Genomic DNA, 23,203 nt, shown 5'->3' with positions numbered 1-23,203 from the left:
CACACACACACACACACACACACACACACACACACACACACACACACTATGTGTAAGATCAAGTTCTGAAAGAAATGCGTTGTTAAATAGTAGCTTTAATCTCAGGATATATTAAAGACATACACTTTTATGCTCTCATTCTCAGTGTTCTTTCATTAGGTTAATGCATAGTGGGCACCATTAGGTTCTTGACATTTCTCTCATGCAGTAGTTAAATTTACTGAGCCATCTGTAGTATTCCCTAGCCTAAGTATAGGAAATACTGTAAATACCATAAGTATGTTAAAAATAGCAGTGCAGTAAACATCAAGATTTTAATGATGCTCTCAGTACCCCTTTTCATTATGAGAACTGAACACCGTGTGACCGCTGTGATGGAACATTTGTGACCCACTTGTTTCTCATTCCATTGAAGCCATTTTTATCTTACAAAAGTGCCTTTTTGAAGATTATATAATGAGGTTAGGGTTAATGCGCTTCAGAACTTCTCTTGTTTACATTCTTCTTTCCATTTCTTTCATTACAGAGTACTGGTTATTATAGTTCCATGGTTCACAACATGAATTTCTTCCAACTTCCAAATTGATTTGTCTTGGTTTTGCCCCAGATTTTTCAAAATATTTCAGCATACAAATTGTTTGCTTCCCTTAGGGTGCACAAGACTTGATAGGCTGTGGTCTGAACACATCGTTCTTACCAGTATTCTTTGTTTTCTTGTATTCCCCCATCAGTCTGTCAGTACTCTTCTGTTGTCTCTTGTCTTATATTTAGATGGTAATCTGTTTTGGGCCGGGACTTTTTGTTCTGTGTTTGTACAGTGCCTATCACAAAATGGTGCTGGTCCATGACTGGAGCTCTTAAGTGCTACAGTAATACTAATAGACAGCTTCCACCCTTACATTAAAGTCCCCTAGCAGGAAAGCATATTCGTGTTTTGGAATCTTGCTGATGGTGGTGTTCAACTGGTCATAGAACTGGTCCTTGATGTCAGAAGACAAGGAGAGTGTTGGGGCATACACACTCACAACGTTGACTGGGCCCTCAGATGTGAACAAGCATAGTGCCAAAACTGTCTCTGATCCATTTGTAGGTGGCTCAGTCATCCTCAGTAGTGAGTTCTTGATGGCAAATCCCACTCCGTGCTCTCAGGTTTCTTCTGCGCTTTTCCCCTGCCAGAAAAATGTGTAGTCTTTTTCTCTGAGAGATCCGCTTGATGCTAGCCGTATTTCCTGGAGGGATGCAATATTCATATTGTCGTTTCAGCTCGTCATTGATCATGGCAGTTTTACTTGCATCATTGATCTGTTGAAGGTCCTCAGATAATCCAGTTGTTATGGTGCGAACACGACAGCACCCTATCTTTAAGGATGTTTTCTTTCTTTTACTTGATTTGTCTGGTGCATTGGTTGTAGTCCACTTGTCAAGTTATAAAACTCTAAGCTCCAAGCACCCATTGAAACAGGCAGATTGTGGTGGGACAGCACCTTATTGTTTGGGGGCTGCCCAGTTTTATGGCGTGCGGTGATTGTCCAGTGAAATAAGATGATCTCTCCCACTGTCGGAGACAGCCCCTGGCACTCAACTCTATGCCAATTGAGTAAGAGCTTAGAACCGATGACTGCTGCCTCCTGTATTGTGTCAATGCGTGAGGCGAAGCTGGAATACCTCTCCAGGGCACAAGCCTGGGCAGCTGATATGTAGGCCCTGAGTTGCCCATGCATCAGGACCCCCCTCTCGGTGTCAACGGTAAAATCCAGAGGAGAGGAAGAACCAATACATCTGGTACCCGATCCGCTGCAGGAGTTGCTGGAAAGATACTAAAATATTAGTATCTGACCGCCTTTTGGGCTCCACTCCACATTTTCTGTCTGTTTACTCTCATAGCCCTACGTTCTCCCAAATTCACCCATAAGGCAGTGGGGCTTTTTTGTCAGGGGGTGCTCTCTCAGTCTTACAGCCTCCCGGGCTACCCACAAGGCTGTGGGTTTGGGCTCATCAAATTCATATATGAACTCTCAAGGTGGAATAAACTAAAGGTTCTCTTTAATTGGGTGTTCTCTGACAGGCCTTCAGATGAAAGTGGAATAGCTATATAATGTGCACAATTGGGCAGTACTATACCATGTATAGAAAACTTCCTGACTTTTTCTAATAATTGCCTCATCATTCCCTGAAGCATGACATTTATTAGCAAGAAATTGGCTGATTGGATTGTAGGATGAGACTTGGAAAATAGGCCCCCAAATATTTTTAGAGCAGAGCCCTCCAATAGGAAGAGTAGCTGTTGCATATCAGTGTTTTACTGGAAGAGCTCTTGTGGGGAAGCGTCATTACGCTTACTTTCCTGAGTAGAACTTCATCCACTGAATTAAAACAAAACAAAAAAATACTAATGAATGTTTAGTATCATCCAACCTATTTACCTTAAAATGGTATATTCAAAATATATCCTGCAGTATTCTAAAGGTAATTACCCTTAATTTCCCATTGGTGCTGCTGGAGCATTAGGTAGCCAAAAGAAATGGCTTCCTATGGAATATGCACATGCGGACAAATCTAAGGCCTCTGTAGAAAAATGCAGAAAATCTATATAATTCCTGTACATCCTTCAATGTTGGAATATAATAAACTAGGTAACCATTTAATTAAACCATAAGCTTTGCAGAGACAGTCTTTTAGGTTAGTTGATACGATGTTTAACACAATGGTCCCTGAGCTGTGATTGGGACCGCTAGGTGTTACTGTAGTATGAATAATAAATAACCATTTTGGAATTCCTCAACACATCCTTTTTTCTAAAGAAGCCTAGTTCTAAAACCTAGATTTCCATTCTTCATTGAAGACAGTTTAATTATGAAACTAAAACATTATTAATCTCCAAGTGCTTTCCCTTCTGGAATAATGCTACAGGTGTATTTAGCCTTCTGGAAAAATGCTGACCACAGCTGTAAAAGTAGTTCCTGTACCCTGATACATAAATTAGCTCTGGTTGTCAAGTGTGAAAATAAAGACAATTCCAGTCTAGCATATTTAGTCACTAAAGAAGGCTTCACTACTAAAGGGTACAGGACTGTTAAATTTAAGTTCCATAATGTATTAATTAAGGAATGTGTCTGGCTGGTCAACTGCATTGGTAGAATTTCTGTCTAAGGATCTATGAGTGAAATATTTTTATCCCTGTATACTTAGGCTTTTTCATTTAATAATTTTTAAAAATATACATGTTGATTGTGGCTAAAATGTTCCCTTAATAAATATTGAAAAGTAATAGGACATTCCAAATATGGATACCTATGCACACAGCTTGGATATTAGTGAGAAAAAAATTACCTGTTTGATCTTTGATCATGCAAACACTTTTGCACATGCTTAACTTTACATTGCACACAGTGGGCCTTACATGTGTAAGGTAAAACGCATGCATATGTGTTTGCAGGATCGAGACCTTAGCATGTAATTTATTTAAAAACAAAACAGTGTGACTGTCTCTATCTCTAGCTATTCATCTGGCAGACAGTGCAATTTTGGAGGGGGTTTTCACTAGAGGATAATATAATTTAGGGTTTAGTTATCCTTTTTATGTGTTTAATTTGTCCAAGATTAAGAATATCCTCTCTGATTCCTGTTACAATATTTAGTAGGCTTCAAGTTAGACTCTATACTCTCCCTCCTCTTCCTTTTTTAGAGCACTATTACTGTTTTAAATAAAAGACTATAAAGGCAGGTAAAATGTAAGTTTTAGACCCTTACAATAGTAATCTGGATTCAAAAATGGAATCAGGATTAAAAGAATAATTAAATTCCAAAAATCACCCTGTATGTACAGGAACATCAAACTAAAATTAAAACTGTTAGTAAATAAACACATTTAAACTGAAATTATTTTTCTTATTTTCTCCACCCTTGCCCCTAAAAAGTCTCTATTGAGAACTAGAAAGGCTGTCACTTTGTAGTCTCAGGAGTCAGAGATTAATAACCTGATTTGCAATTTTCTGTCTAGAAGGGAAAACTCATCCTTTAAATTAAGCACTGCCTTTTATTCCAATCAACAGAAAAACACGAATCTTCCATGCACAACTTCCATCCATATTCTTTAAATTACTTCCCTTATCTTTCAGAGAAACTTCTTGAATGTGAATTTCTTTGTCAACTGGTATGTTAGCCTAATTTTCTCTAGTGTGTGCCAATTTAACTTTATACGTTGCCCTTTGTTATCACTGTTAAAGAAGCAGCAACAACAAAAATAAAATAAAATATACCTTCTTTGTGACCACTGCCTTCCTATGTTCCCATAATCTTATCTGAAAACATTTTCTCTCATGTCTGTACCTAGTAACTTACCTAGTTAAATAGCAGTAGTGGGTAATTGCATTATCTAACATTATAGCATTATAGGATGCAATTTATATGAAAATATTACAAATTAAAGTTGAATTTTGTTGCATAGCATGTTAGCGCTAAGAATGTTAAAGTTAAATCCTAATATTAACAGAATGACTTCCAAAAATGGGTGAGTTGGGATATGACACTTAAGGATAAATTTTCAAAGAAATCTGTGTAGAAGCGAGGTAAATATAAACCGTATATTGTTGTGTTTATTTGTAGCCATGTCAGTTCCAGGATATTAGACAGACAAGGTGGGTGCGATATCTTTTATTGGAGCAACTTCTATTGGTGAGAGAGACAAGTTTTTGAGCCACACACAGCTCTGTATAGCTGAAAAGGTTGTGTCTCTCACCAACAGAAGTTGATCCAATAAAAGATATTACCTCATCCACCTTGTCTCTCATCCATATATTTCTTAGGGATACAATCATTCTGAACGTAGATTTTGGAAAAAATTAAGGCACATACAGGTATTTTGAACTGCAAATCGTTTTTGCAGGATTAAATGCAGTATTGTTAGGTGTATAAACTAGATAATCTAATAAATCTTTTATTATATGTAGCTTCTTTGGTTCCATGATGGATCTTTAAAGAATAAAATATAGAGTAGTAATGGAAATTTCCCATGTCTCCTGTATTGGTTTAAAATTCACTGGCTGGTGATGTATGTGGAAAGATTAACTTACATTTTTGGTAGATTTGGCTATTTTAAACTATCCTTTCTAAGTGTTTCTTAATCGGCATTTAAAAAATAACAGGATTGAATGCATTTTTTACTCTTTCTCTTTATATTAAACCGTACTTTTAGTCGGTCATATCCTGGATTCCTCAGTCAGAATTTATTAACTTTTTTTTTAATCAGGCAAATTCCCACTGAAATCAATAGAATGAGTATGGGTGCAGAATTTGAGCCTATTAGAATATATATTTCACAAATTTTTCTAGAATTAAATGTGGTAATAGTAAATCTGTGTAATATAAATATAAAGGTATTTTGCAGTTTTTTTCTTACTGTATTTTGTATCATAATAAACAAATTATACTTACATTTTAGCAATAGTATGATGATTTTGTATGGATTCTATTAGTTGTATCCTTTACAAGCAAACTGTACGAAATAAATTATTTATGAACTTTGTAAAATGCTGTTTACGTTAAACTCTAGTAGCAATTACATTTTGTGGTGGGCAACATGGATGAGTGGTACACACCTTCCGCATGGAATTAGAGGTCCAAAAATGTAACCTTACATGTGTTAGGAAATAATGGAACTGTACAGCTAAACACACAAAGGAGAACGGAATAGTTTGTAATTCTTTTAATGCAGAAAATCTGACTGTTTTGTTGTTTATTTTTAGGGGTCCATTCAGTGTTGTGCGGCGATGTATCAACAGAGAAACTGGGCAACAGTTTGCTGTCAAGATTGTCGATGTAGCAAAATTCACCTCAAGTCCTGGATTAAGTACAGAAGGTAAGGGAGGACTTTAAAGTAAATTCTTGCTGTTTATTTGTAAAACAGTTGTTTTTTCTGTGACGGACTTCCAGTACCTAATTGCTAACTTTGAAGATCCTGTTTGTTCAGTGTTCCACATAAGTCTGAACCAAAGACTTCCTGCATCTGAAACTTGGAAATGAGTGCATCCTGCTAAATCTGCTCAAGTTTTAGTAGTTTTCATGGTTGTCTGGTTATAGGACTATGTACTAGGAAAGAAGTTGTCTCAGACCTCTTCGGTCCTGCCTAGAATCCTTTTGGAGAGGAAGTACTTTTGGTTAGCAGGAGAAGATGTAGAGAAAGGAAATAAACTAATAAAAGCATGTCCATCTATATATTCTTTTCAGCAGTCTGGATTTAGGAAGTAATTCCTTATGAGCCATTAACTTGTCTGTGCTGAAAAATCCTCAGCATAAAAGGGGCAAAAGTTATACCAAGATGATGATTATACATAAAAGATTACCACCAACCCATACATTTTTAAAAACAAAATTCTTACCTCACCCAATCTGGTTTAGGGCAAACCACTAAGCCTTTTCTGAATTAAATTTGAAAATGATGTAACTTTATTTTAGGTGGATGAGTAGTTCAGTTTCTTCACATGGCCAAGGAAGGCGATAGTGTTCTTTGAATGATTGTCCATGTGCATTGCACTTCTGGTGCTCATGTGCATGAGATTGGATTCTATTGGACGGCAGTGTCCCTGGATGCTCTTGTGCACCACCACTCTACCCACCACACACATTTGAGGACGTAAAGGGTGGAGCAATCCCAGCTATCCCTCTGTTCCTTCTTGCTGCCTATGGCTGTAAAACGGAACATCTGCAGTGTCTGCTTCTCTGCACACTCTGCAACTTTTCTGATTGTTGTGTGTGTATGTAGTGATATAGTCAGAGTAGTGTTCTCCTTTTTACGCTAGTTTGGGGATAACACTAATAAAGGGGTGTTATTTTTAGGGATTTCCAGGTTCTGGGATTTTGCTGGTTTGCCTGAAACCTGGAGTTCAGAACATCCCCCTCCTTAATGTAGCTGTTCTGTTCAATGCAGGGCACTCAAGGTGCCTTTTTCCTTTCAGAATGGGGCCTGTCCCTTATAGATGTTGGTGATAGAAACTTTCACATTTTGTTGGGAAACCCATTTGAACAACCTTGAAACATAAGGTATGCAGACTCCTCAGAAAACACTACTTCACCTAAATGTTATGGAGCTAAGAGCTATTTGTTGGGCATGCATGGTTTTCCTCCTGCTTCTGAAAGATTGGCAAGTCAAATCACGATGCACAATACAAAAGCCATGTTTTATGAAAACAAATGAGGTGAGCAAGTTCCATCCCTCTGTCAAGAAGCTTTGTCTGTAGAACTTTTGTATCCTCCATGGAATTGAAAGCAGTACACCTCACAGGATTACAGAATGTGCTAGAAGATCACCTCAACAGACACTTCAGAAATGACCATATGGACAGTGAAGGACACTGTCCAAACATATTTCTCAGGGGGTCATCCAACCATAGATCTCTTTGCCACCAGAGAAAACTGTGGAAGTGTCAAAAGCTTTGTTCCAGAGGAAGACCCAATGAGGGAATTGTGTCCAATGCATATATGATACCCTGGTTCCAGGGCCTGAGTTGTGTTTACCCTATAATTCCATTAACCCTGAACATTCTCAGGAAGCTCAGGCAGGAATCACCCAGGATCATCATAAAAGCTCTAGCATAGCAGAAGCAGTTCTGAGTCTCAGATCTAAAGAGTCTCTCCTTCCAGCCTCCAATACCATTGCCTCTGCAGCCAGATGTATTATGTCAAAAAGACGGTAAGATACGCTATATAGATTCATACTCCCTGGACCTCATGGCATGGATGCTGGCTAATATATCTCAGTTGAACAAGTTCTCTCTACTGATGTCACAACATTCTTATCCACAGTACAAAGGACTCTACAAGGTAGACTTATTTTGCAAAGTGGTTCACTATCTAAGCACGCTAGTTATTTCAGTCTCTAGCTCAAATACCCAACGTACTGGACTACCTTCTATTATTAAAGAACTCTGGACTCTCCATGGCTCCCTGAGTGTTCATCTCACAGCCCATTTGAGCTCTCTACCCTTCAGTTATGGATATTCCACATTTTCACACCATATGGTAGCTAGATATCTTAAAGACCCTATGAAAGTAGCGTCCCTCTCCTTGAGATCTAAATGTTGTACTGGCAACGTTAATGAGCCCACTTTTCAAGCCATTTGCTAATGTACTCTTTCTTCTTTCCATCAAAGCAGGCTTTCTGGTAGCAGTACCATTGGCCACACAGGTGACTGAGCTATTAGGGCTAATTACTCCTGGGGAAATTCTGCACCATTGCAGAGCTGCTGGACGCAACTAGGGGCCGCTGGACTCTGCAGAGTCCAGCTCGCAGTGAGTGGAACGCCCATCCTGGTGGGGATGGAGGCTTCACACTCTCGCTGTCTGGCTTGATCTTCATTCTCCCGGGGTTGGGAGGAGGGCATGAGAGACCCAGCTCTGGCAAAGGGTGCGGAATGGGAGGGCTGCAGCACATCATGTCCCATGGCGGATCAGTAAAGAAGCTGGGGGAAGTAAAGGCTCTAGGGGTATAGGTGTCTGGGCAGGTGGGGGAGGGGGATGTGGGCTCTGGGGGTGCTCACTGAGGCTGGGCTCTGGGGGCCCCAGGCAGCCCCTCTCCAGCTACTCCCAACTGGAATTAATTTGTTGTAAGGGATTCTTTATCTACTCCTCGGGGAATCTTTTGTTGTTGTTGTCTGTATTGTTGACATACTTGTTGACAGGTATTTTGAAATAAATTACCAAAATAACTGAAACTGGAGTGATTATATTGTTATTTTGCAAATAAAATATGCAGACTTTTTAAAAAAATTGTGCAGAATTCCCCCAGGAGTATATGGTGTACCAAAGTTCACATGCAAACTCCTGGAGAATATGGTCTCTATTAAGAAAGCTGAGATACAATACTGCAGTGTTTCAAAAAGATTGTTAATTTAAAAACTCTTTACTAAAAGAAAAGACAGCAAATTGTGAACTTACTGTTGTACTTACTATAAGAGGCTTCAGCCTGGAGTGAATTTTTACAGGAGAATTATAATCATAAAGATCTCTCTCTCTCTCTCTCTCTCTCTCTCTCTCGCAGTGCAAATGACTTTATTCTAACAAAAACAATCAAGCTTTGAAAAAATTCTATCGTCTCTGAATAGTAGTTGTTACTATTATAAACTGCTGTAGCATATTGCCCGAGTGACTGCTGGCTTGTAAGGAAAAAACTATTTACAGCGATGTTCTTTCCAAAAGTACACTCCATATGTATGGCACTTAAATACATGGACATAAAAAATTACTTAGTGGCTATGCACGTGTTTACAATGGTTTAATAATAGAAAGAAGAATTTCATTTAATGCCTTGTAATGGTGTCTGACACCTAATAAATATAATATAGATTGAATTCTATTGGAGCTAAACATTAGTGTTCACGGTCTTGCGTATTGTGTTTTATCAGTTTCTGTAATGTTGTAATTCATCAGCTCTAATACAGTCTATTGATACCTTGTCACTGTTCAAGTGGCTGCATGGTCTACTCTACTGGATTAACACTGGGTATTGTGCATGATAACACACTACTGCAGTATTGCTGTCACTTCGTATTCTTTGTCCTTTGCAATATACAAATGTATATGAGAAGATGTAAACAGTTTGAATATTTTTAAATATCAATATAAATGAGGTTATCCTGTACTTTCTAGAACATTCTGTCATGGAAACATGAAAAATTAGCGATGCTTTATTAAACTCGTGAAGTCTTTAAAAATCTAATAAGAATACCAAAATAATCCATGTAATTTCAGATAATTGTTAATAGTAATGCTCTAAATTGTTGTTAAACAGAAATGTGAACAGTGTTGTCCTTATTTCTGATACTTTTATGCCTCATGTGAAACTTTTACTACGCCTTTCTTTTTTTTCTCTCATCACGCTTTCTGTAGCATTCTTCCTTCTCTTTTCTTTTCCAGTTGTGTGCAAAATCTTGCTTATTCAAGTAAGGATTTTAAAGTTTATGCTAATAGTTTCTTTAGCCTGTTGGCAGGAGAAATCAGTGTATGTACATTATTTTGCGTCCTTACCCTGAATGGTGACTGACACCATCATAACACACACTGTCTACAAAATTTGTCTACGTTTGAAAGGCAGTTTTGTGTATTTACTGTGCGTGTCTTTTGCATGGATTTTTTTTTTTCTTTTCAAGGGCCTAATCCAGTGTTGCATCTAATTTTTCTCACCCATATGCGGAATGAATTTTATGCGCACCAATATGGAGGTGATGTGTGACACACAACCTTCATATTGGTACACATAACAAAATTCATGTGGTGGGGATGGGGCCGAGGAATTCTTGTGGGAGGGAGCTCAGGGCTGGGGCAGAGGGTTGGGTGCAGGGGGTGAGGGCTCCAGCTGGGGGTGTGGGCTTTGGGGTGGGGCTGGGGATGAGGGCTTTGGGGTGCAGGAGGGTGCTTTGGGGATACGGCAGGGAAAGAGGACTCTTCCCCAGTGCTCTCTCCTCGCAGCAGCACCTGGGCTGGGGGGGGAGAGGCGCCTGTCCCTTCTGCAGGAGCTCTGGGACTGGGACTGCAGGATAGCCACCCCTCCCTTGGCCCCAGCAGGTCTGGGCTCGGGGGGCTGCTCGGGCCACACCTGGTTCTGGGCTGCTCCATGCTGCCCTGGCTGCAGCTGGGTCTGGGCTGCTCTGGGGGTCAGGCCACGTTGCGCCCGCTGTGCCAGGGTCAGGCCTGGGGGAAGGTGGTTTGTGCATTGGCCTGCTAAACCCAGGGTTGTGAGTTCAATCCTTGAGGGGGCCACTTAGGGGATCTGGGGCAAAAATCAGTACTTGGTCCTGCTAGTGAAGGCAGGGGGCTGGACTCAATGACCTTTCGGGGTCCCTTCCAGTTCTAGGAGATAGGATATCTCCATATTATTATTATGTAGGCAGTTGTAGTTTTCACAGAGGTTTGCAATTGATAACGCTACTGTTGCTAGGTAATTATCAAAAATACCTAGCTTTTATATAGCACCTTACATCAGTAGGTCTCAAAGTTTAACATCATTATCCCCATTTTACAGATGTGATAAGACTGTTTTGTCTTCTTCAGTACAGGGCTGTTTAGAAGATATATAGCTTTTGTCTCTTTGCAAAGAAGTTGAGACTGAGCAAGTAGCTACTAGCTGATGCAAGGAATGGTCATGGGCTTGTCTGTAGGGACTTGTGCTTTGATCAGTGAGAGGAATGACTATAAGGTGCCTCTCAATTTCCAACATATTGAATTGATGTGTACCTGATCTTTCCTGGTTTTTAGACGTTTGAGTTTTGCTGAACATGACATTCTGGAAGGGGATATCTCTGGATAACCTTAATTCTGCATTAATGAATGGTTTTTGTCAGGGAATTTCCTAGAGGTGTGTGAGGGTGTTAAACAGGAAGAAATGTGTTGTAGGAGTTAGTGATCATTTAGACAGTTATAGTTCTCAGGTAGCTTTGCAGTTGATAATGTGGCTTGGTAATAACAAAAAGACCCAACTTTTATACAGCATTTTTCATCAGTAGATCTCAACAAACTTTGTGATTATTCCCATTTTACAGATGGACAAATGAGGTACGCAGAGGTGAAGTGACTTGATCAAGGTCACCCATCAGGCAGTGGCAGAGCTAGAAATAAATAGTGTCAGTCCAGTGATCTTTCCAATAGTTCACACAGTTGCCATGTGGTTCCTAAGAGCTTCTTCCCCCTCCTGTATGTTTTGTTATAGTGGAATGGGGATAATGGTCATGCCTGGAAATGTTTGCAATGTGTAGTTGCTAATAGGACTGACGAGAGAAGTTTCATCCATGGTGTGTCCCCCAGAACCTTGACAGTTTCATCACATGGCGCTTACAGTAACCTTAAGTGTGTGAGAAAATGTGTCAGTCTTCTCCACTTCCTGCCGCACAATTCCTTGCAACCTGTAGCTCCCCCGCCAACATTTCCAGCCCCCTCCTTCCCTTTTCCATTCCATTAAGCTATTAGTTGGCACCTAGAAGCTGTTAACATAAAAGAGTGTGTACTCATTTCCTTGGTTATTTACCTTGAGCTGGGCTCTCACTCCCACTACCCATGCCCACCTGTGACTCCTGGGCTTGTTTCAGACAGGCTTACCCAGCTATGCTGCAAGACCATGCAGTTATCTGTCTCTCCCTTATACCAGATCCCTCCTGCATACACTCTGGCCAGCCCCTCCACCCTGCACAGGGGTGATATGTATCTTAACTATTTATTTTTCTGGATTTTAGATGTTTAAATTTGCATTACCTTCAGTCTCTGACTCCGCACTTCCCTAGCTCACACAAAGGGGCAGGGAGAGTGGCTCAGTGCCTTGCAGAGGGGTAGGGTTCGCAGGTCCCTGCCACCCCTAGAACTCCAACTTGCTCTGCTACCCCTCACGTTCTTCAATCTCTCCCATTTAATACCTACTGCCCATTCCTGTAATGCCCCATCCCGTGCTGCAGATCCAAACCTGTCTCCTTCCATTCCCACCTGCTCTTTCACCCCAATCACCCCTCCCCTCCCTGTGAGCTTTTGCATGTGTAATTCTTTTTCCCCCCACAAATAGTTTCATGCCTTCTGAATATTTTGATGTACTCAGATTACATTCTTAAATTAATAAAATAAATTTGGGGGGTGGGGGTGGAGAGATGGGACTTTGACAAGGCAGATTTTGTCCCAGATGTTTACAGTTCATTCTCAGACTTCTTCACAAGGTGGGTTTCAAACTTCAAAGTTTCAAGTTTAGAGAGGTGTTAAGTGGTCCATTCATCTAAACCAGATGTTCTTGGATGAAAGAGAATACCCAAAGGAGATGAATAGAGCCTGAAGCAATAGCTCTGAGACATGTGAACTACTCCATTCATGTCAGTGGGTATTCCCGCCCTGACCCAGTGCTGGGGATTTTTTGTTTTGAGAGAATCATAGAATTGTAGGACTGGATGCAAAGGCGCCAACTCCCTGAGTTCCTGGGGGGTGCTCGACCCCCACCCCACCCCTTGCCATCCCATTCCACCCCGCCACCTCTTCCTGCATCTCCCCTCCCCCCATCCTCCCTCTCTCCCCCAGCACCTCCTGCATGCTGCTGAAAAGCTGATTGCAGTGGGCAGGAGGCGCTGGGGAGGATGGGGAGGAGCTGATCGGCAGAGCTGCCGGTGGGTGCTGAGAACCCACTATTTTTTTTCCTGTGGGTTGTCCAGTCCTGGAGCACCTATGGAGTTGGTGCCTATGACTGGAAGGGACCTGGAGAGATCTTCTAGTCCAGTCCCCTGCACTCAAGGAATGACTAAGTATTATCTAGAGCAGTGGTTTTCAACCAAGGGTTTGCGGTTTAGGGGGTCTGCCAAAATAAACCAGAGAGCAGGGCCGGCGTTAGACTCACTGGGGCTCAGGGCAGAAAGCTGAAGCCCGAGCTCCGCCGCCCGGGGCTGAAGCCAAATCCTGAGCAACTTAACTTTGAGGGGCTCACTGTGGCGTGTGGCTCTGGGCAATTGCCCTGCTTGCTACCCCCTAATGCAGTGGTTCCCAAACTTTAACAACCTGTGAACCCCTTTTACTAAAATGTCAAGTCTCGCGAACCCCCTCCTAAAAATGAATATTTCCAGGGATTTTCTCCTTTACCGGAGTATAAATTATAAAAGCAGTGATCTTAGAAATATAAAATTTGTTTTTATAACATGCTTATTACACACTATTTATTATTAACTATTATTTATCATTACAGTATTTTTATTACACTATGAAAACGACAACACTCTTCCAAGATCTCACTTTCGTAGCTTGTATCACTTTGAATAAGCCGGTTATAAGACAAGACTCCTATGTTTCATCAAAGAGTATCAGATTTGAAACAGTATGAAGGTATTTAAGAAGCCAACTCAGAGTTCCTCCTACACAAGCATTCAGATCTTGAGTAGTCCAGGCAAACAACGCACGTTACAACAAAGCTTAAACTTGTTCTTCATAATAATTTTAAAAACAATACTAGCTCCCTATTTAATTTTAAAAACAGCAAAAAATATCCACCTCCCTTTTTTATAAGGAGTCTTGAAGTTTAAATCTCTTCAGTGTGATAGATATGATTGCTTTGATCTGCTTAGCTCTTGGAAGTCTAGGGGCTCCAGGCTGCTGGCCCCGTGCTGCCCGGGGTCCCTAGGGACAGCTCTACCCGCCATTAGAGATTTTTTTCCCGAGAACCCCCTGTAACATTTTGTGAACCCCCAGGGGTTCATGAACCCCAGTTTGGGAACCACTGCCCTAATGTCAGCCCTGGCTTTTAATCTACTTGATATGCAGAAAAACATTTGTGGCACAGGTGGGCTTTCGAGTTTTATAGCATGTTGGGGAGAGTTCTGGGACTACAGCAGAAAGAAAAAGGTTGAGAACCTCTGATCTAGCCCATTCCTGACAGGACTGGAAGGGAGAGGTCATCTAGTCCAGGCCCCTTCACTCATGGCAGGACTAAGCATTATCTATTTAAAGTATTTTAAAAGGTTATTGTGCAGCGGCAGGCTTGGCTTGGCGCGTACTTTCTCCAGTAGCTTTCCAGTGGCAACCTCTTGTTGGATATAAGGAGGAGCAATATTGCTCAAAACTGGAAGCCCTGGAAGTGGAGTCGGATGCAGGGTGCTGGAGATGATGCGAATGGCGCCATGTAACTGCATATCCACCAGTTTGGTGTGTGATGATCCACTCCATACTGGTGCGCAGTACTCCGCCACCGAATACGAGGTGGCAAGAGCTGACGTCTACAGAGTTGGAGCACGGGCACCCCATGACGAACCTGCCAGTTTGCTAAAGATTGTTATGCGTCTTAACTTTAGCTGCTGTCTTCTTCAGGTGGGCATGGTAACTCAGTGTGCGCTCTAAGGTCACACCTAGATAGACCGATTCTACTTCATGCTTCACCTCTGACCATTCAGATAAACATTCAGTTCTCGGTTTGCGCTGGTGTGATGAAAATGGAACAAACTGGAGACTGTTTTCATGATGCTTGGCTGGAGGCACCAAGTCTTACAGTAGTTAGCTAACTTTACTATGTCCCAGTTTAAGATGGCATCAAGCTCGTGAAACATCTGGGCCTGGGTACTGCAACAGATGTCGTCTGCATAAATGAACTTTCGTGACTCCGTTGTTGGCAGGTCATTGTCTGAAGATTGAACAGGGTTGGAGAAAGCACAGAGCCCTGGAGTAACCCATTGCTCTGTTGTGTCCAAGCGCTTGTCTTCTTCCCCATATGGACTCTGAACTGCCTATCACGGAGGAACAGTTCAACGACAGCTGTGACCCAAGGTAGCAGGACCCGTGATACCTTCACGAGCAGGCCAGCGTGCCATATCGTATCATATGCTGCTGTTAGAGTGATGAAAACAGCACCTGTTTTCAAGTTTCTCTGTGAACCACTGATAACTACTCTCTGAGAATGGTTTTCCAACCAGTTACGCATCCACCTTATAGTAGCTCCATCTAGGTTGTATTTCCCTAGTTTGTTTATGAGAAGGTCATGCGAGACAGTATCAAAAGCCTTAGTAAAGTCAAGGTATATCACATCTACCACTTCCCCTTGTCCACAGCTTATTACCCTGTCAAAGAAAGCGATTAGGTTGGTTTGAAACAATTTGTTTTTGACAAATCCGTGCTGACTGTTACTTACCACCTTATTATCTTCTAGGTGTCTGCAAATAGATTGCTTAATTATTTGCTCCATTATCTTTCTGGATACTGAAGTTAAGCTTGGTCTGTAATTCCCCATGTTGTCCTTATTCCCCTTTTTATAGATTGGCATTATATTTGCCCTTTCCCAGTCCTCTGGAATCTCGCCCGTCTTCCATGATTTTTCGAAGATAATCTCTAATGGCTCAGATATCTCCTCAGTCAGCTCCTTGAGTATTCTAGGATGTATTGTATCAGGCCCTGGTGACTTGAAAACATCTAACTTGTCTAAGTAATTTTTAACTTGTTCTTTCCCTATTTTAGACTCTGATCCTACCACATTTTCACTGGCATTCACTGAGGTAGATGTACAATTGCTACTAACTTTTTTGGGAAAACTGAAACAAAGTCATTTAGCATTCCTGCCGTTTCCACATTTTCTGTTGTTGTTTTTCCCTCCTCGTAGAGTAACAGGCCTACTCTGTCCTGGGTTTTCCTCTTGAATCTAATGTATTTGTAGATGTTTTTCTTGTTACCTTTCATGTCTCTAGCTAGTTTAATCTTGTTTTGTGCCTTGGCCTTTTTGATTTTATCCCTACATACTTGTGTTGTTTGTTTATATTCATCCTTTGTAATTTGACCTAGTTTCAACGACAGCTGTGACACTTTTTGTAGTATTCTTTTTTGAATTTCAGATAATTGAAGATCTCCTGGTTAAACCAGGATGGTCTCTTGCCATACTCCCTATCTTCCCTACGCAGTGGGATAGTTTGCTTTTGTGTCCTTGATAATGTCTCTTTGAAAAACTGCCAACTATCTTTAACTGTTTTTCCCCTTAGATTTGCTTCCCAAGGTACCAACTCTGAGTTTGCTGAAGTCTGCTTTCTTCAAATCCATTTTCTTTTTTGTGCTGTCTTCCCTTCTACCGTTCCTTAGAATCATTAACTCTGTCATTTCATGATCACTTTCACCCAAGCTGCCTTCAAATTCTAAACCAGTTCCTTCCTGTTTATCAAAATCAAATCTAGAACGGCCTCTCCCCTAGAAGTTTTCTCCACCTTCTGAAATAAAAAATGGTCTCTAATACATTCCAAGAACTTGTTGGATAATCTGTGCCCTGCTGTGTTATTTTCCCAACAGATATCTGGGTAGTTGAAGTCCCCCATCACCACCAAGTCCTGAGCTTTGGATGATTTTGTTAGCTGTTTATAAAGAGCCTCCTCCTCTTTCTGGTTAGGTGGTTTGTAGTAGACCCCTACCATGTCATCACCCTTGTTTTTTTTTTTTAACCCCTTTTTATCTTTACCCATAGACTTTCAACAAGTCTGTCTCCTATTTCCATCTCAGCCTCAGTCCAAGTGCATACATTTTTGATATATGAGCCAACACTACCTCCCTTGGCTATGTGCCAAGCATACCTGTTCTCAGCCTCAGCAGTCTGTTGTTGGTGTATGCTCTTAGCGTGCCAGTTCGAAGTTCCCTACCCAGAGGATCCTGGCTCACATGGGTGGGAGGGTGAGATAGGGGAGTTGGGCTCAGACCTTGAGAAGACAAGGCACCTCACATCCCAGTTCATATACACCTCTACCTCAATATAACGCTGTCCTCAGGAGCCAAAAAATCTTACCACGTTATAGGTGAAACCACGTTATATCGAACTTGCTTTGATCCACCGGAGTGCGCATCCCCGCCCCCCCAGAGTGCTGCTTTACCGCATTATATCCGAATTCGTGTTATATCGAGGTAGAGGTGTAGTGGTATATGGAGAGGGGCTCTGTCCACCCCAGAAAGGCAGGGATGCCCCTGACCCCCCGAATCCAGCTAACATGACAAGGTGGGATGTAGGAGGTCAGACCATAGATGGCCAGTGGCACCCCAGATCCTGGCACCCACACAGGGAGAAGGACTCAGAAACCAATTGGGGGCAAGGACCCCCAGATCCCAGCTCACATGGGAGGGCAGGGAGAAGGTCTCAGAGCTCCCTAAAGGGACGGGGTCCCCAGATCCTGGCATACACATGCAGTATAGGAGACTGGTGCTGACAAGCTGCCCTGCCCCTATCTTCCTCTAGTTCCCCTGCTACTCACCCCCATACCTCCTTTCCAGTTTCTCTCCACGTATCACTTTCCCTGTCAACAAGTATTTACATGATTTAAATTTGTCTTACAAAAATAATTTGATTATATCCTCCCCCCAAAAAAACCCCACCCATCAGTGTCAGGTTGGAGCAAGATGCCTCTTTTTTCCCCACTTTAAATTCAGATTTCCACCCTGCGTTGGATTGTGACTTAGTGCCTGGATAGTGCTTGGATTCAGTGACCGTACCTCACCTGTGGAGCCACACAGGTCCTCTGATGTAGAGGTAGCTTTCCAGATAGTTCGTTTTCTCTGTGTGTGTATGCAATGTAATCCATTAGGCTCATGATTAGGTGTGTGAGCCTATAACCGCTTGGCACGCACCTAACTAGAGAAGCAAACTCTTTAAAAATAATGTTTTAATTTGATTTTCCGCAAAGGGCTGGTAGGTGCTATGCACTCTGTTGAGGTAACCCTTAATCATGACCTTGATGCGATTATCTGAATCCTGGTTGAGCTCAGTCTGTATGCAAAAATGTTATCAGAATGTGTCAACGTTAGAAAAAGTTGTTTTTTATCTAGCAGTTGTGTCTTGGGAACTCCCTTGGCTAAGTGACCCCCAAATTTGGATCACTGACTCTATCTGGGGCCCCGAGGCACATAAAATTTGGTTACATGGATTGTTTTGAAATAGATTTTAGTGCACTTAAAACAGTTGAACTTTAAAGAGAAAGCTGGTCTTAACCTTAACTCTAGCAGAAGTGCCTCTTTGCTACAATAAAGTATTGTTGGTTTAGGTAAGCCAGGCATTTAGATGATATCTCAGTAGTTGTAATAAAAATATTTGACTTGTGCTTTGTAAATTGCCATCTTTAGTGCGGGACATAGAAGTGTCTCTGAAAATGAGGAAACAAGGATAGGTTTGTCTACAGTGGAGACTGGCTTTTTAAAATTTCCTTAAAGTTTAAAGCAACATTTGATTGGATGCTGTAAATAGTATTAGTTTCCCATCTTACATAAGATGGGGAAAAAAGCAGAGATTGCACAATCCCTGACAAAATGTTATGCATAGGATTTCAAATTGTGTTTGGCTTCTACTTCACTTGCAAATCTAAACCATACCAGTTATTTTTACAAAGCATCTGCTATTCCTCTGCTTCCCCCCCCCCCCCACCATGGCAGGGAACTCTGGCTTTCTACAAGAAGCATATCTTTCAAATCTGTAACGCTGCTTTGATATTTAAGGTCCCTGACCTCTCTATTACCATGTTCTTTTGCTTTGCTTTTGGATTCTGTTAATATGGCGGTTTCAATCCAGAAGTTGTTTCCAGATAGCTCAGTTGATGGATTTATACCAGCTCGGAAGATGAAATTTGTGGAGCATAAACATTGCTCTTTCCATTCTAACCAGTGAAGTTTTATAAATTAGTAACAAAGTACAGACAAGTTTGCCAATATCCTTATTCTAGTCTTAGTTTAACCACTCCAAAGCTTCAACTAAATAATGCCACAGAGATCCAGGGAGATCACATGGCCCTCACTAACAAACCAAGGACTTAAAATAATCATATTCAGATTTTGATTTTTATACTTTCTTCATTGTGCCAAGATTCACGGTTCCATTATAATGGGTACGCCAGCCTGCTTGCAGCTTTAGACAGAACCAGACCAGTCAGTCACAGGAAGGAGGGGAATGCCCTCTCCTCTGAAGTTCCCAATTTTTTGCCTCTACAAGCATCTGGTGGTCAATCAGACCCCTCTACTGCAGAGCTTTTCTGGGGAAAACTCGAAATGCCATTTCAGATTTCTGAGGGCATATCTACACTACAGACTTAGGTTGACCTATGTTAGGTTACAGCCACCACAGTGTTTATTGCAGTGACTGATGTTCACACTACCCTACTACCGTCGGTGGTGCGCATCCTCAGCAGAGCACTTCCACTGATTTGAAGAGGGGCAATGTGGGAGGCTGAGAGCCAGGGCTCTCAGCTCCATGCAGCTCCCCGCCAGGAGCCCAGCCACCCCTAGGCTTCTCACCTCCCCGCCAGGAGTGGGGAGCTGGATGGGCACAGCCTGCCAGGCAGCCGAGGGCAGCTGGACTCTAACTATACGGCTTTATTGTCAATTTCATGGCTTCATCATGGAGCACTGAAATGGATTAGACAGCCAACAGCCGATGTAAGCAACACAGAGTCTACACATACGCTGTCACCCTAACAACACCGACATAAGCCCTATGCCTCTCAAGGAGGTGGAATTATGATGTCAGTGTAGTAGGGCACTTACATCAGTGGTACAAGGCTGTAGTTTGTACACTGACATAATTAGGTCGATGTAAGCTGCCTTACATTGACCTAACTGTGTAGTGTAGACTAGGCCTAACTGACAGTTTGGCTCAATATGTCTGTCTAATTCCCAGCCCTGTTCCTGGACTGTATTTTATTTTTTTTGGCAAGATTGTCCGCTCAGCTCTTCTCCTTTTGAGGTGTTTGCAGGGGCTGGTGCCCCTTTAGGCTTGAGAGAGAGTGGGATGAACAAAAGCCAGAGGCAAAAGGAAAGGCTTGTCTCTCTCTTTCCCCTCTTATTGGCTATCTCATTAAGGATCTGTGACTGTTCTGGGTGGAAGGCAGTTCTCCCTGTCAGCCCACTCTGGCCAGGTTTATCACAGGCTGGATTGAAGAAGTAAGTTCTGCTGTACAAGAAGCAGGCACCATCTTGGCAATTTGATCTGGTTGGGATTGCCTTAGACTCTGGCCCCCCACAGGAAAGTTGCTGGCTGGCTCCAGCCTCTCCAGCAGACAGGTGAGAGTGTGTGTGTGTGTGTGTGTGTGTGTGTGTGTGTGTGTGTAATCTTGTCCGTCCTGCCTCTGCCCCGATTTCCATGCCCTGGCCCCTTGCTCTGGGGACCAACCCCACCCCCATCCCGCTGTGCCCCGATTGCCCCTCCCTCAGCCCCTCATTCCAGGGACCATCCCCTCCCTCTGCTCCACCTAGGGTGACCAGACGTCCCAATAAAATCGGGATCGTCCTGATATTTAGGTGTTTGTCCTGCGTCACGACCGATCTTTGGTTGTCCCAATATTTTATTTATTTATTTATTTTTGCTCCACCGGCAGCACTCGGCTTTTTTTTTTTTTTTTTTTTTTTTTTTTTTTTTTCCTCCGCCAGTGCCCCCCCCCCCCACACCCCCATGTGTCCCGATATTTTCTTCCTCTCATCTGGTCACCCTAGCTCCACCTTGCCCCGATTGGGCAGGCAGGCTCTGTATTGGCTGGGCAGGCATCAGGTGAATCCCGGGACAGGAGGAAGTGAGTGGGAGGGAGGAGCTTGACACAGCAAGCCCAGAGGTTCCCAGAGGTGCTGGGGCTATGAACTGCCAAGCCTAGCAGTGCCAGGACTCAGCCCCGGCAAGCCCTGGCACAAATTAAGCACTGCTTATGGTCCTTTCTAACCCTATGGTTCTATGAGTCTAGTTAGAAGGGCGACTCCAGTGAAGATGATAGCTTGCTGTAAATAGTTTGTACTTTTAGTTCGTTGACTAGGGAGAGGAACTTTTGGTAACCGTGGAATATGAAGTGCCGTCTCCAAAGTACTACACTGAAACTGCCTAACTTACTTTACGTAATGTTCTCATACTAAACTGTAGTCTTAAGATCTCTAGTTTCCAGCTTATTTTTTCTACCTTCTGTGTCCATCAGGTTCCATATCATGAATAGATTAAAATGCAAAACAAATACAGATGTAATTAGGTTTAAAATTAATCCACTGACACTGTTTGAGATATTGAAGTAAAATGCATCATGGGATGATGATGATGATGATATATAATATGGCGTAGGGCTGCTGCTTCTGTGAAACCTCCTCACAGAACATTCTTTTCCTCCTTTCCATTTTAATCTAATTACACTTTTCTTTCATTGCTTTCTTGTTTTGGATGAGTAAGGAGCCAGTGAAAAATGTCTGCTTCTTTTTGCTTCCTTCACTACCTCCTTGTTCATATTTTTTTGTTGAGTTTAGGTTTTTTTTGCCTTGTGCTTATCCCTACATTTTTTTTCTCATTTAAAGTATGCTTTCCCATTTAACCGAAAGAATTTATATCTAAAAATGGTTTCCTGAAAAAAGTAATAGTGGGAAACCAACCTTGCTGAAATGAAAGGGAAAAACTGCTCTAAAGGTGCCTGTATTTTGCGTGAAGGGGGAAAGGATGTAAAATGAAATAAGCTGCTACTTAAAGTGGCATCAAAACATTTTCTTGATGAATTGTGCATGTAATGGTCTACATAAAAAGAATGGGAGGGAAAGGTTATAATTTTCCATGTCCTGTTTTTGTGCTAAATATGACCCAGAAGATAGAAAGTGTGGTCCTCGTGTAAGCTTTGGAGTTGTGTGTAAGGCCTGGTCTACACTACGACTTTAATTCGGATTTAGCTGCGTTAATCCGAATTAACCCTTCACCCGTCCACACTACAGAGCCAGTTAATTCGAATTAAAGGGCACTTAAAATCGATTTCTGTACTCCACCTCGACGAGCGGAGTAGCGCCTAAATCGATTTTGTTAATTCGAATTAGGGTTAGTGTGGCTGCACACCACCGAATTACTGTGTTTAAATTAATGGGGTAATGTGGCCGCACACCACCGAATTAATGTGGTTAAAAACCGAATTAAGGTGCTTAGTGTGGCCGCGCACAATCGAATTTATACAACCTGTTTCCCAAATTCGAATTATCTAAATTCGGATTAATCCCGTAGTGTAGACATACCCTAAGAAACACCACCACAGTCATTGGCCAGATTCTTTTAAAATCAGCTATGTCTACACTACTGCATATGTTGGCAAAACTTATGTTGCTCAGGGGTATGAATATTCCACCCCCGTGCGACATAAATTACACTAACATAAGTGCTAGTCGCACAGCTTATGCCACTTGCTCCCTCCTGTCGGCATAGAACTTCTTTGCCAGATGCACTGCAGCGGCCCAGCTGTATTACCGTAGTACAGCTGCACTGCATGTGTAGATATGGCCTAAATCAGAAGGCTAGAAACAGTTTAGATACTTTTCTCTCATTTTCTTGTACTGTTCCTGAGACAATTTAGATAATGTAAAGCACTTGCAGAAAGAGGATTATTTTGTATGTACGGAATGGGACATGCGATGGAAACATTGCCATACTTTCCCAGCCATTTATGTACCAATAACTATACTCAGATCACTTAAATTTTTTCTTAGAATGTTCAGTGTAAATTTTATGTTCTCATTTGTCAATTCCTCTCAAAGGGAAATAAAGCAGTGATGTAAACTTTACATGTGACAATCCAAAATAGGTGCAAAAATGCTTGATGTGTACAAATTACTACTCTTCATGATTGTAGCTGAAATCCTGATGTCCTGGAAAAGGAAGTGGGGGGAGCAAGATGCCTAGGAAGACCCAAACCACAATTAAAATAACAATAATTCAGATTACCTACTCAACATCTCCCATCACAGATTAGCCATTAGAACTGTC

At 41.9% G+C, this 23,203-nt stretch overlaps 1 protein-coding gene across 5 annotated transcripts in view; it reads left to right on the top strand.

Annotated features, from left to right (window-relative positions):
* Window positions 1–23,203, top strand: part of LOC112116985 (peripheral plasma membrane protein CASK) — a 408,250-nt gene that overhangs the window by 116,548 nt on the left and 268,499 nt on the right. For 4 of the 5 annotated variants that reach the window (XM_024214779.3, XM_024214778.3, XM_024214777.3 and 1 more), the window contains exon 2: window positions 5,745–5,857. The exons of the other annotated variant lie outside the window; for it this stretch is intronic. In XM_024214779.3, coding sequence (XP_024070547.1) covers window positions 5,745–5,857 — 113 coding nt within the window. The remainder of the gene's footprint in view (window positions 1–5,744; window positions 5,858–23,203) is intronic. 5 annotated transcript variants of the gene reach the window in all.

This window comes from Terrapene carolina, unplaced genomic scaffold (genome assembly GCF_002925995.2).
Source record: "Terrapene carolina triunguis isolate 2854851 unplaced genomic scaffold, T_m_triunguis-2.0 Scaffold24, whole genome shotgun sequence".
NCBI classification, from domain to species: domain Eukaryota; kingdom Metazoa; phylum Chordata; order Testudines; family Emydidae; genus Terrapene; species Terrapene triunguis.
The sequence above is the reverse complement of the archived record's forward strand: the minus strand, read 5'-3'. Positions and strand labels throughout refer to the sequence as shown.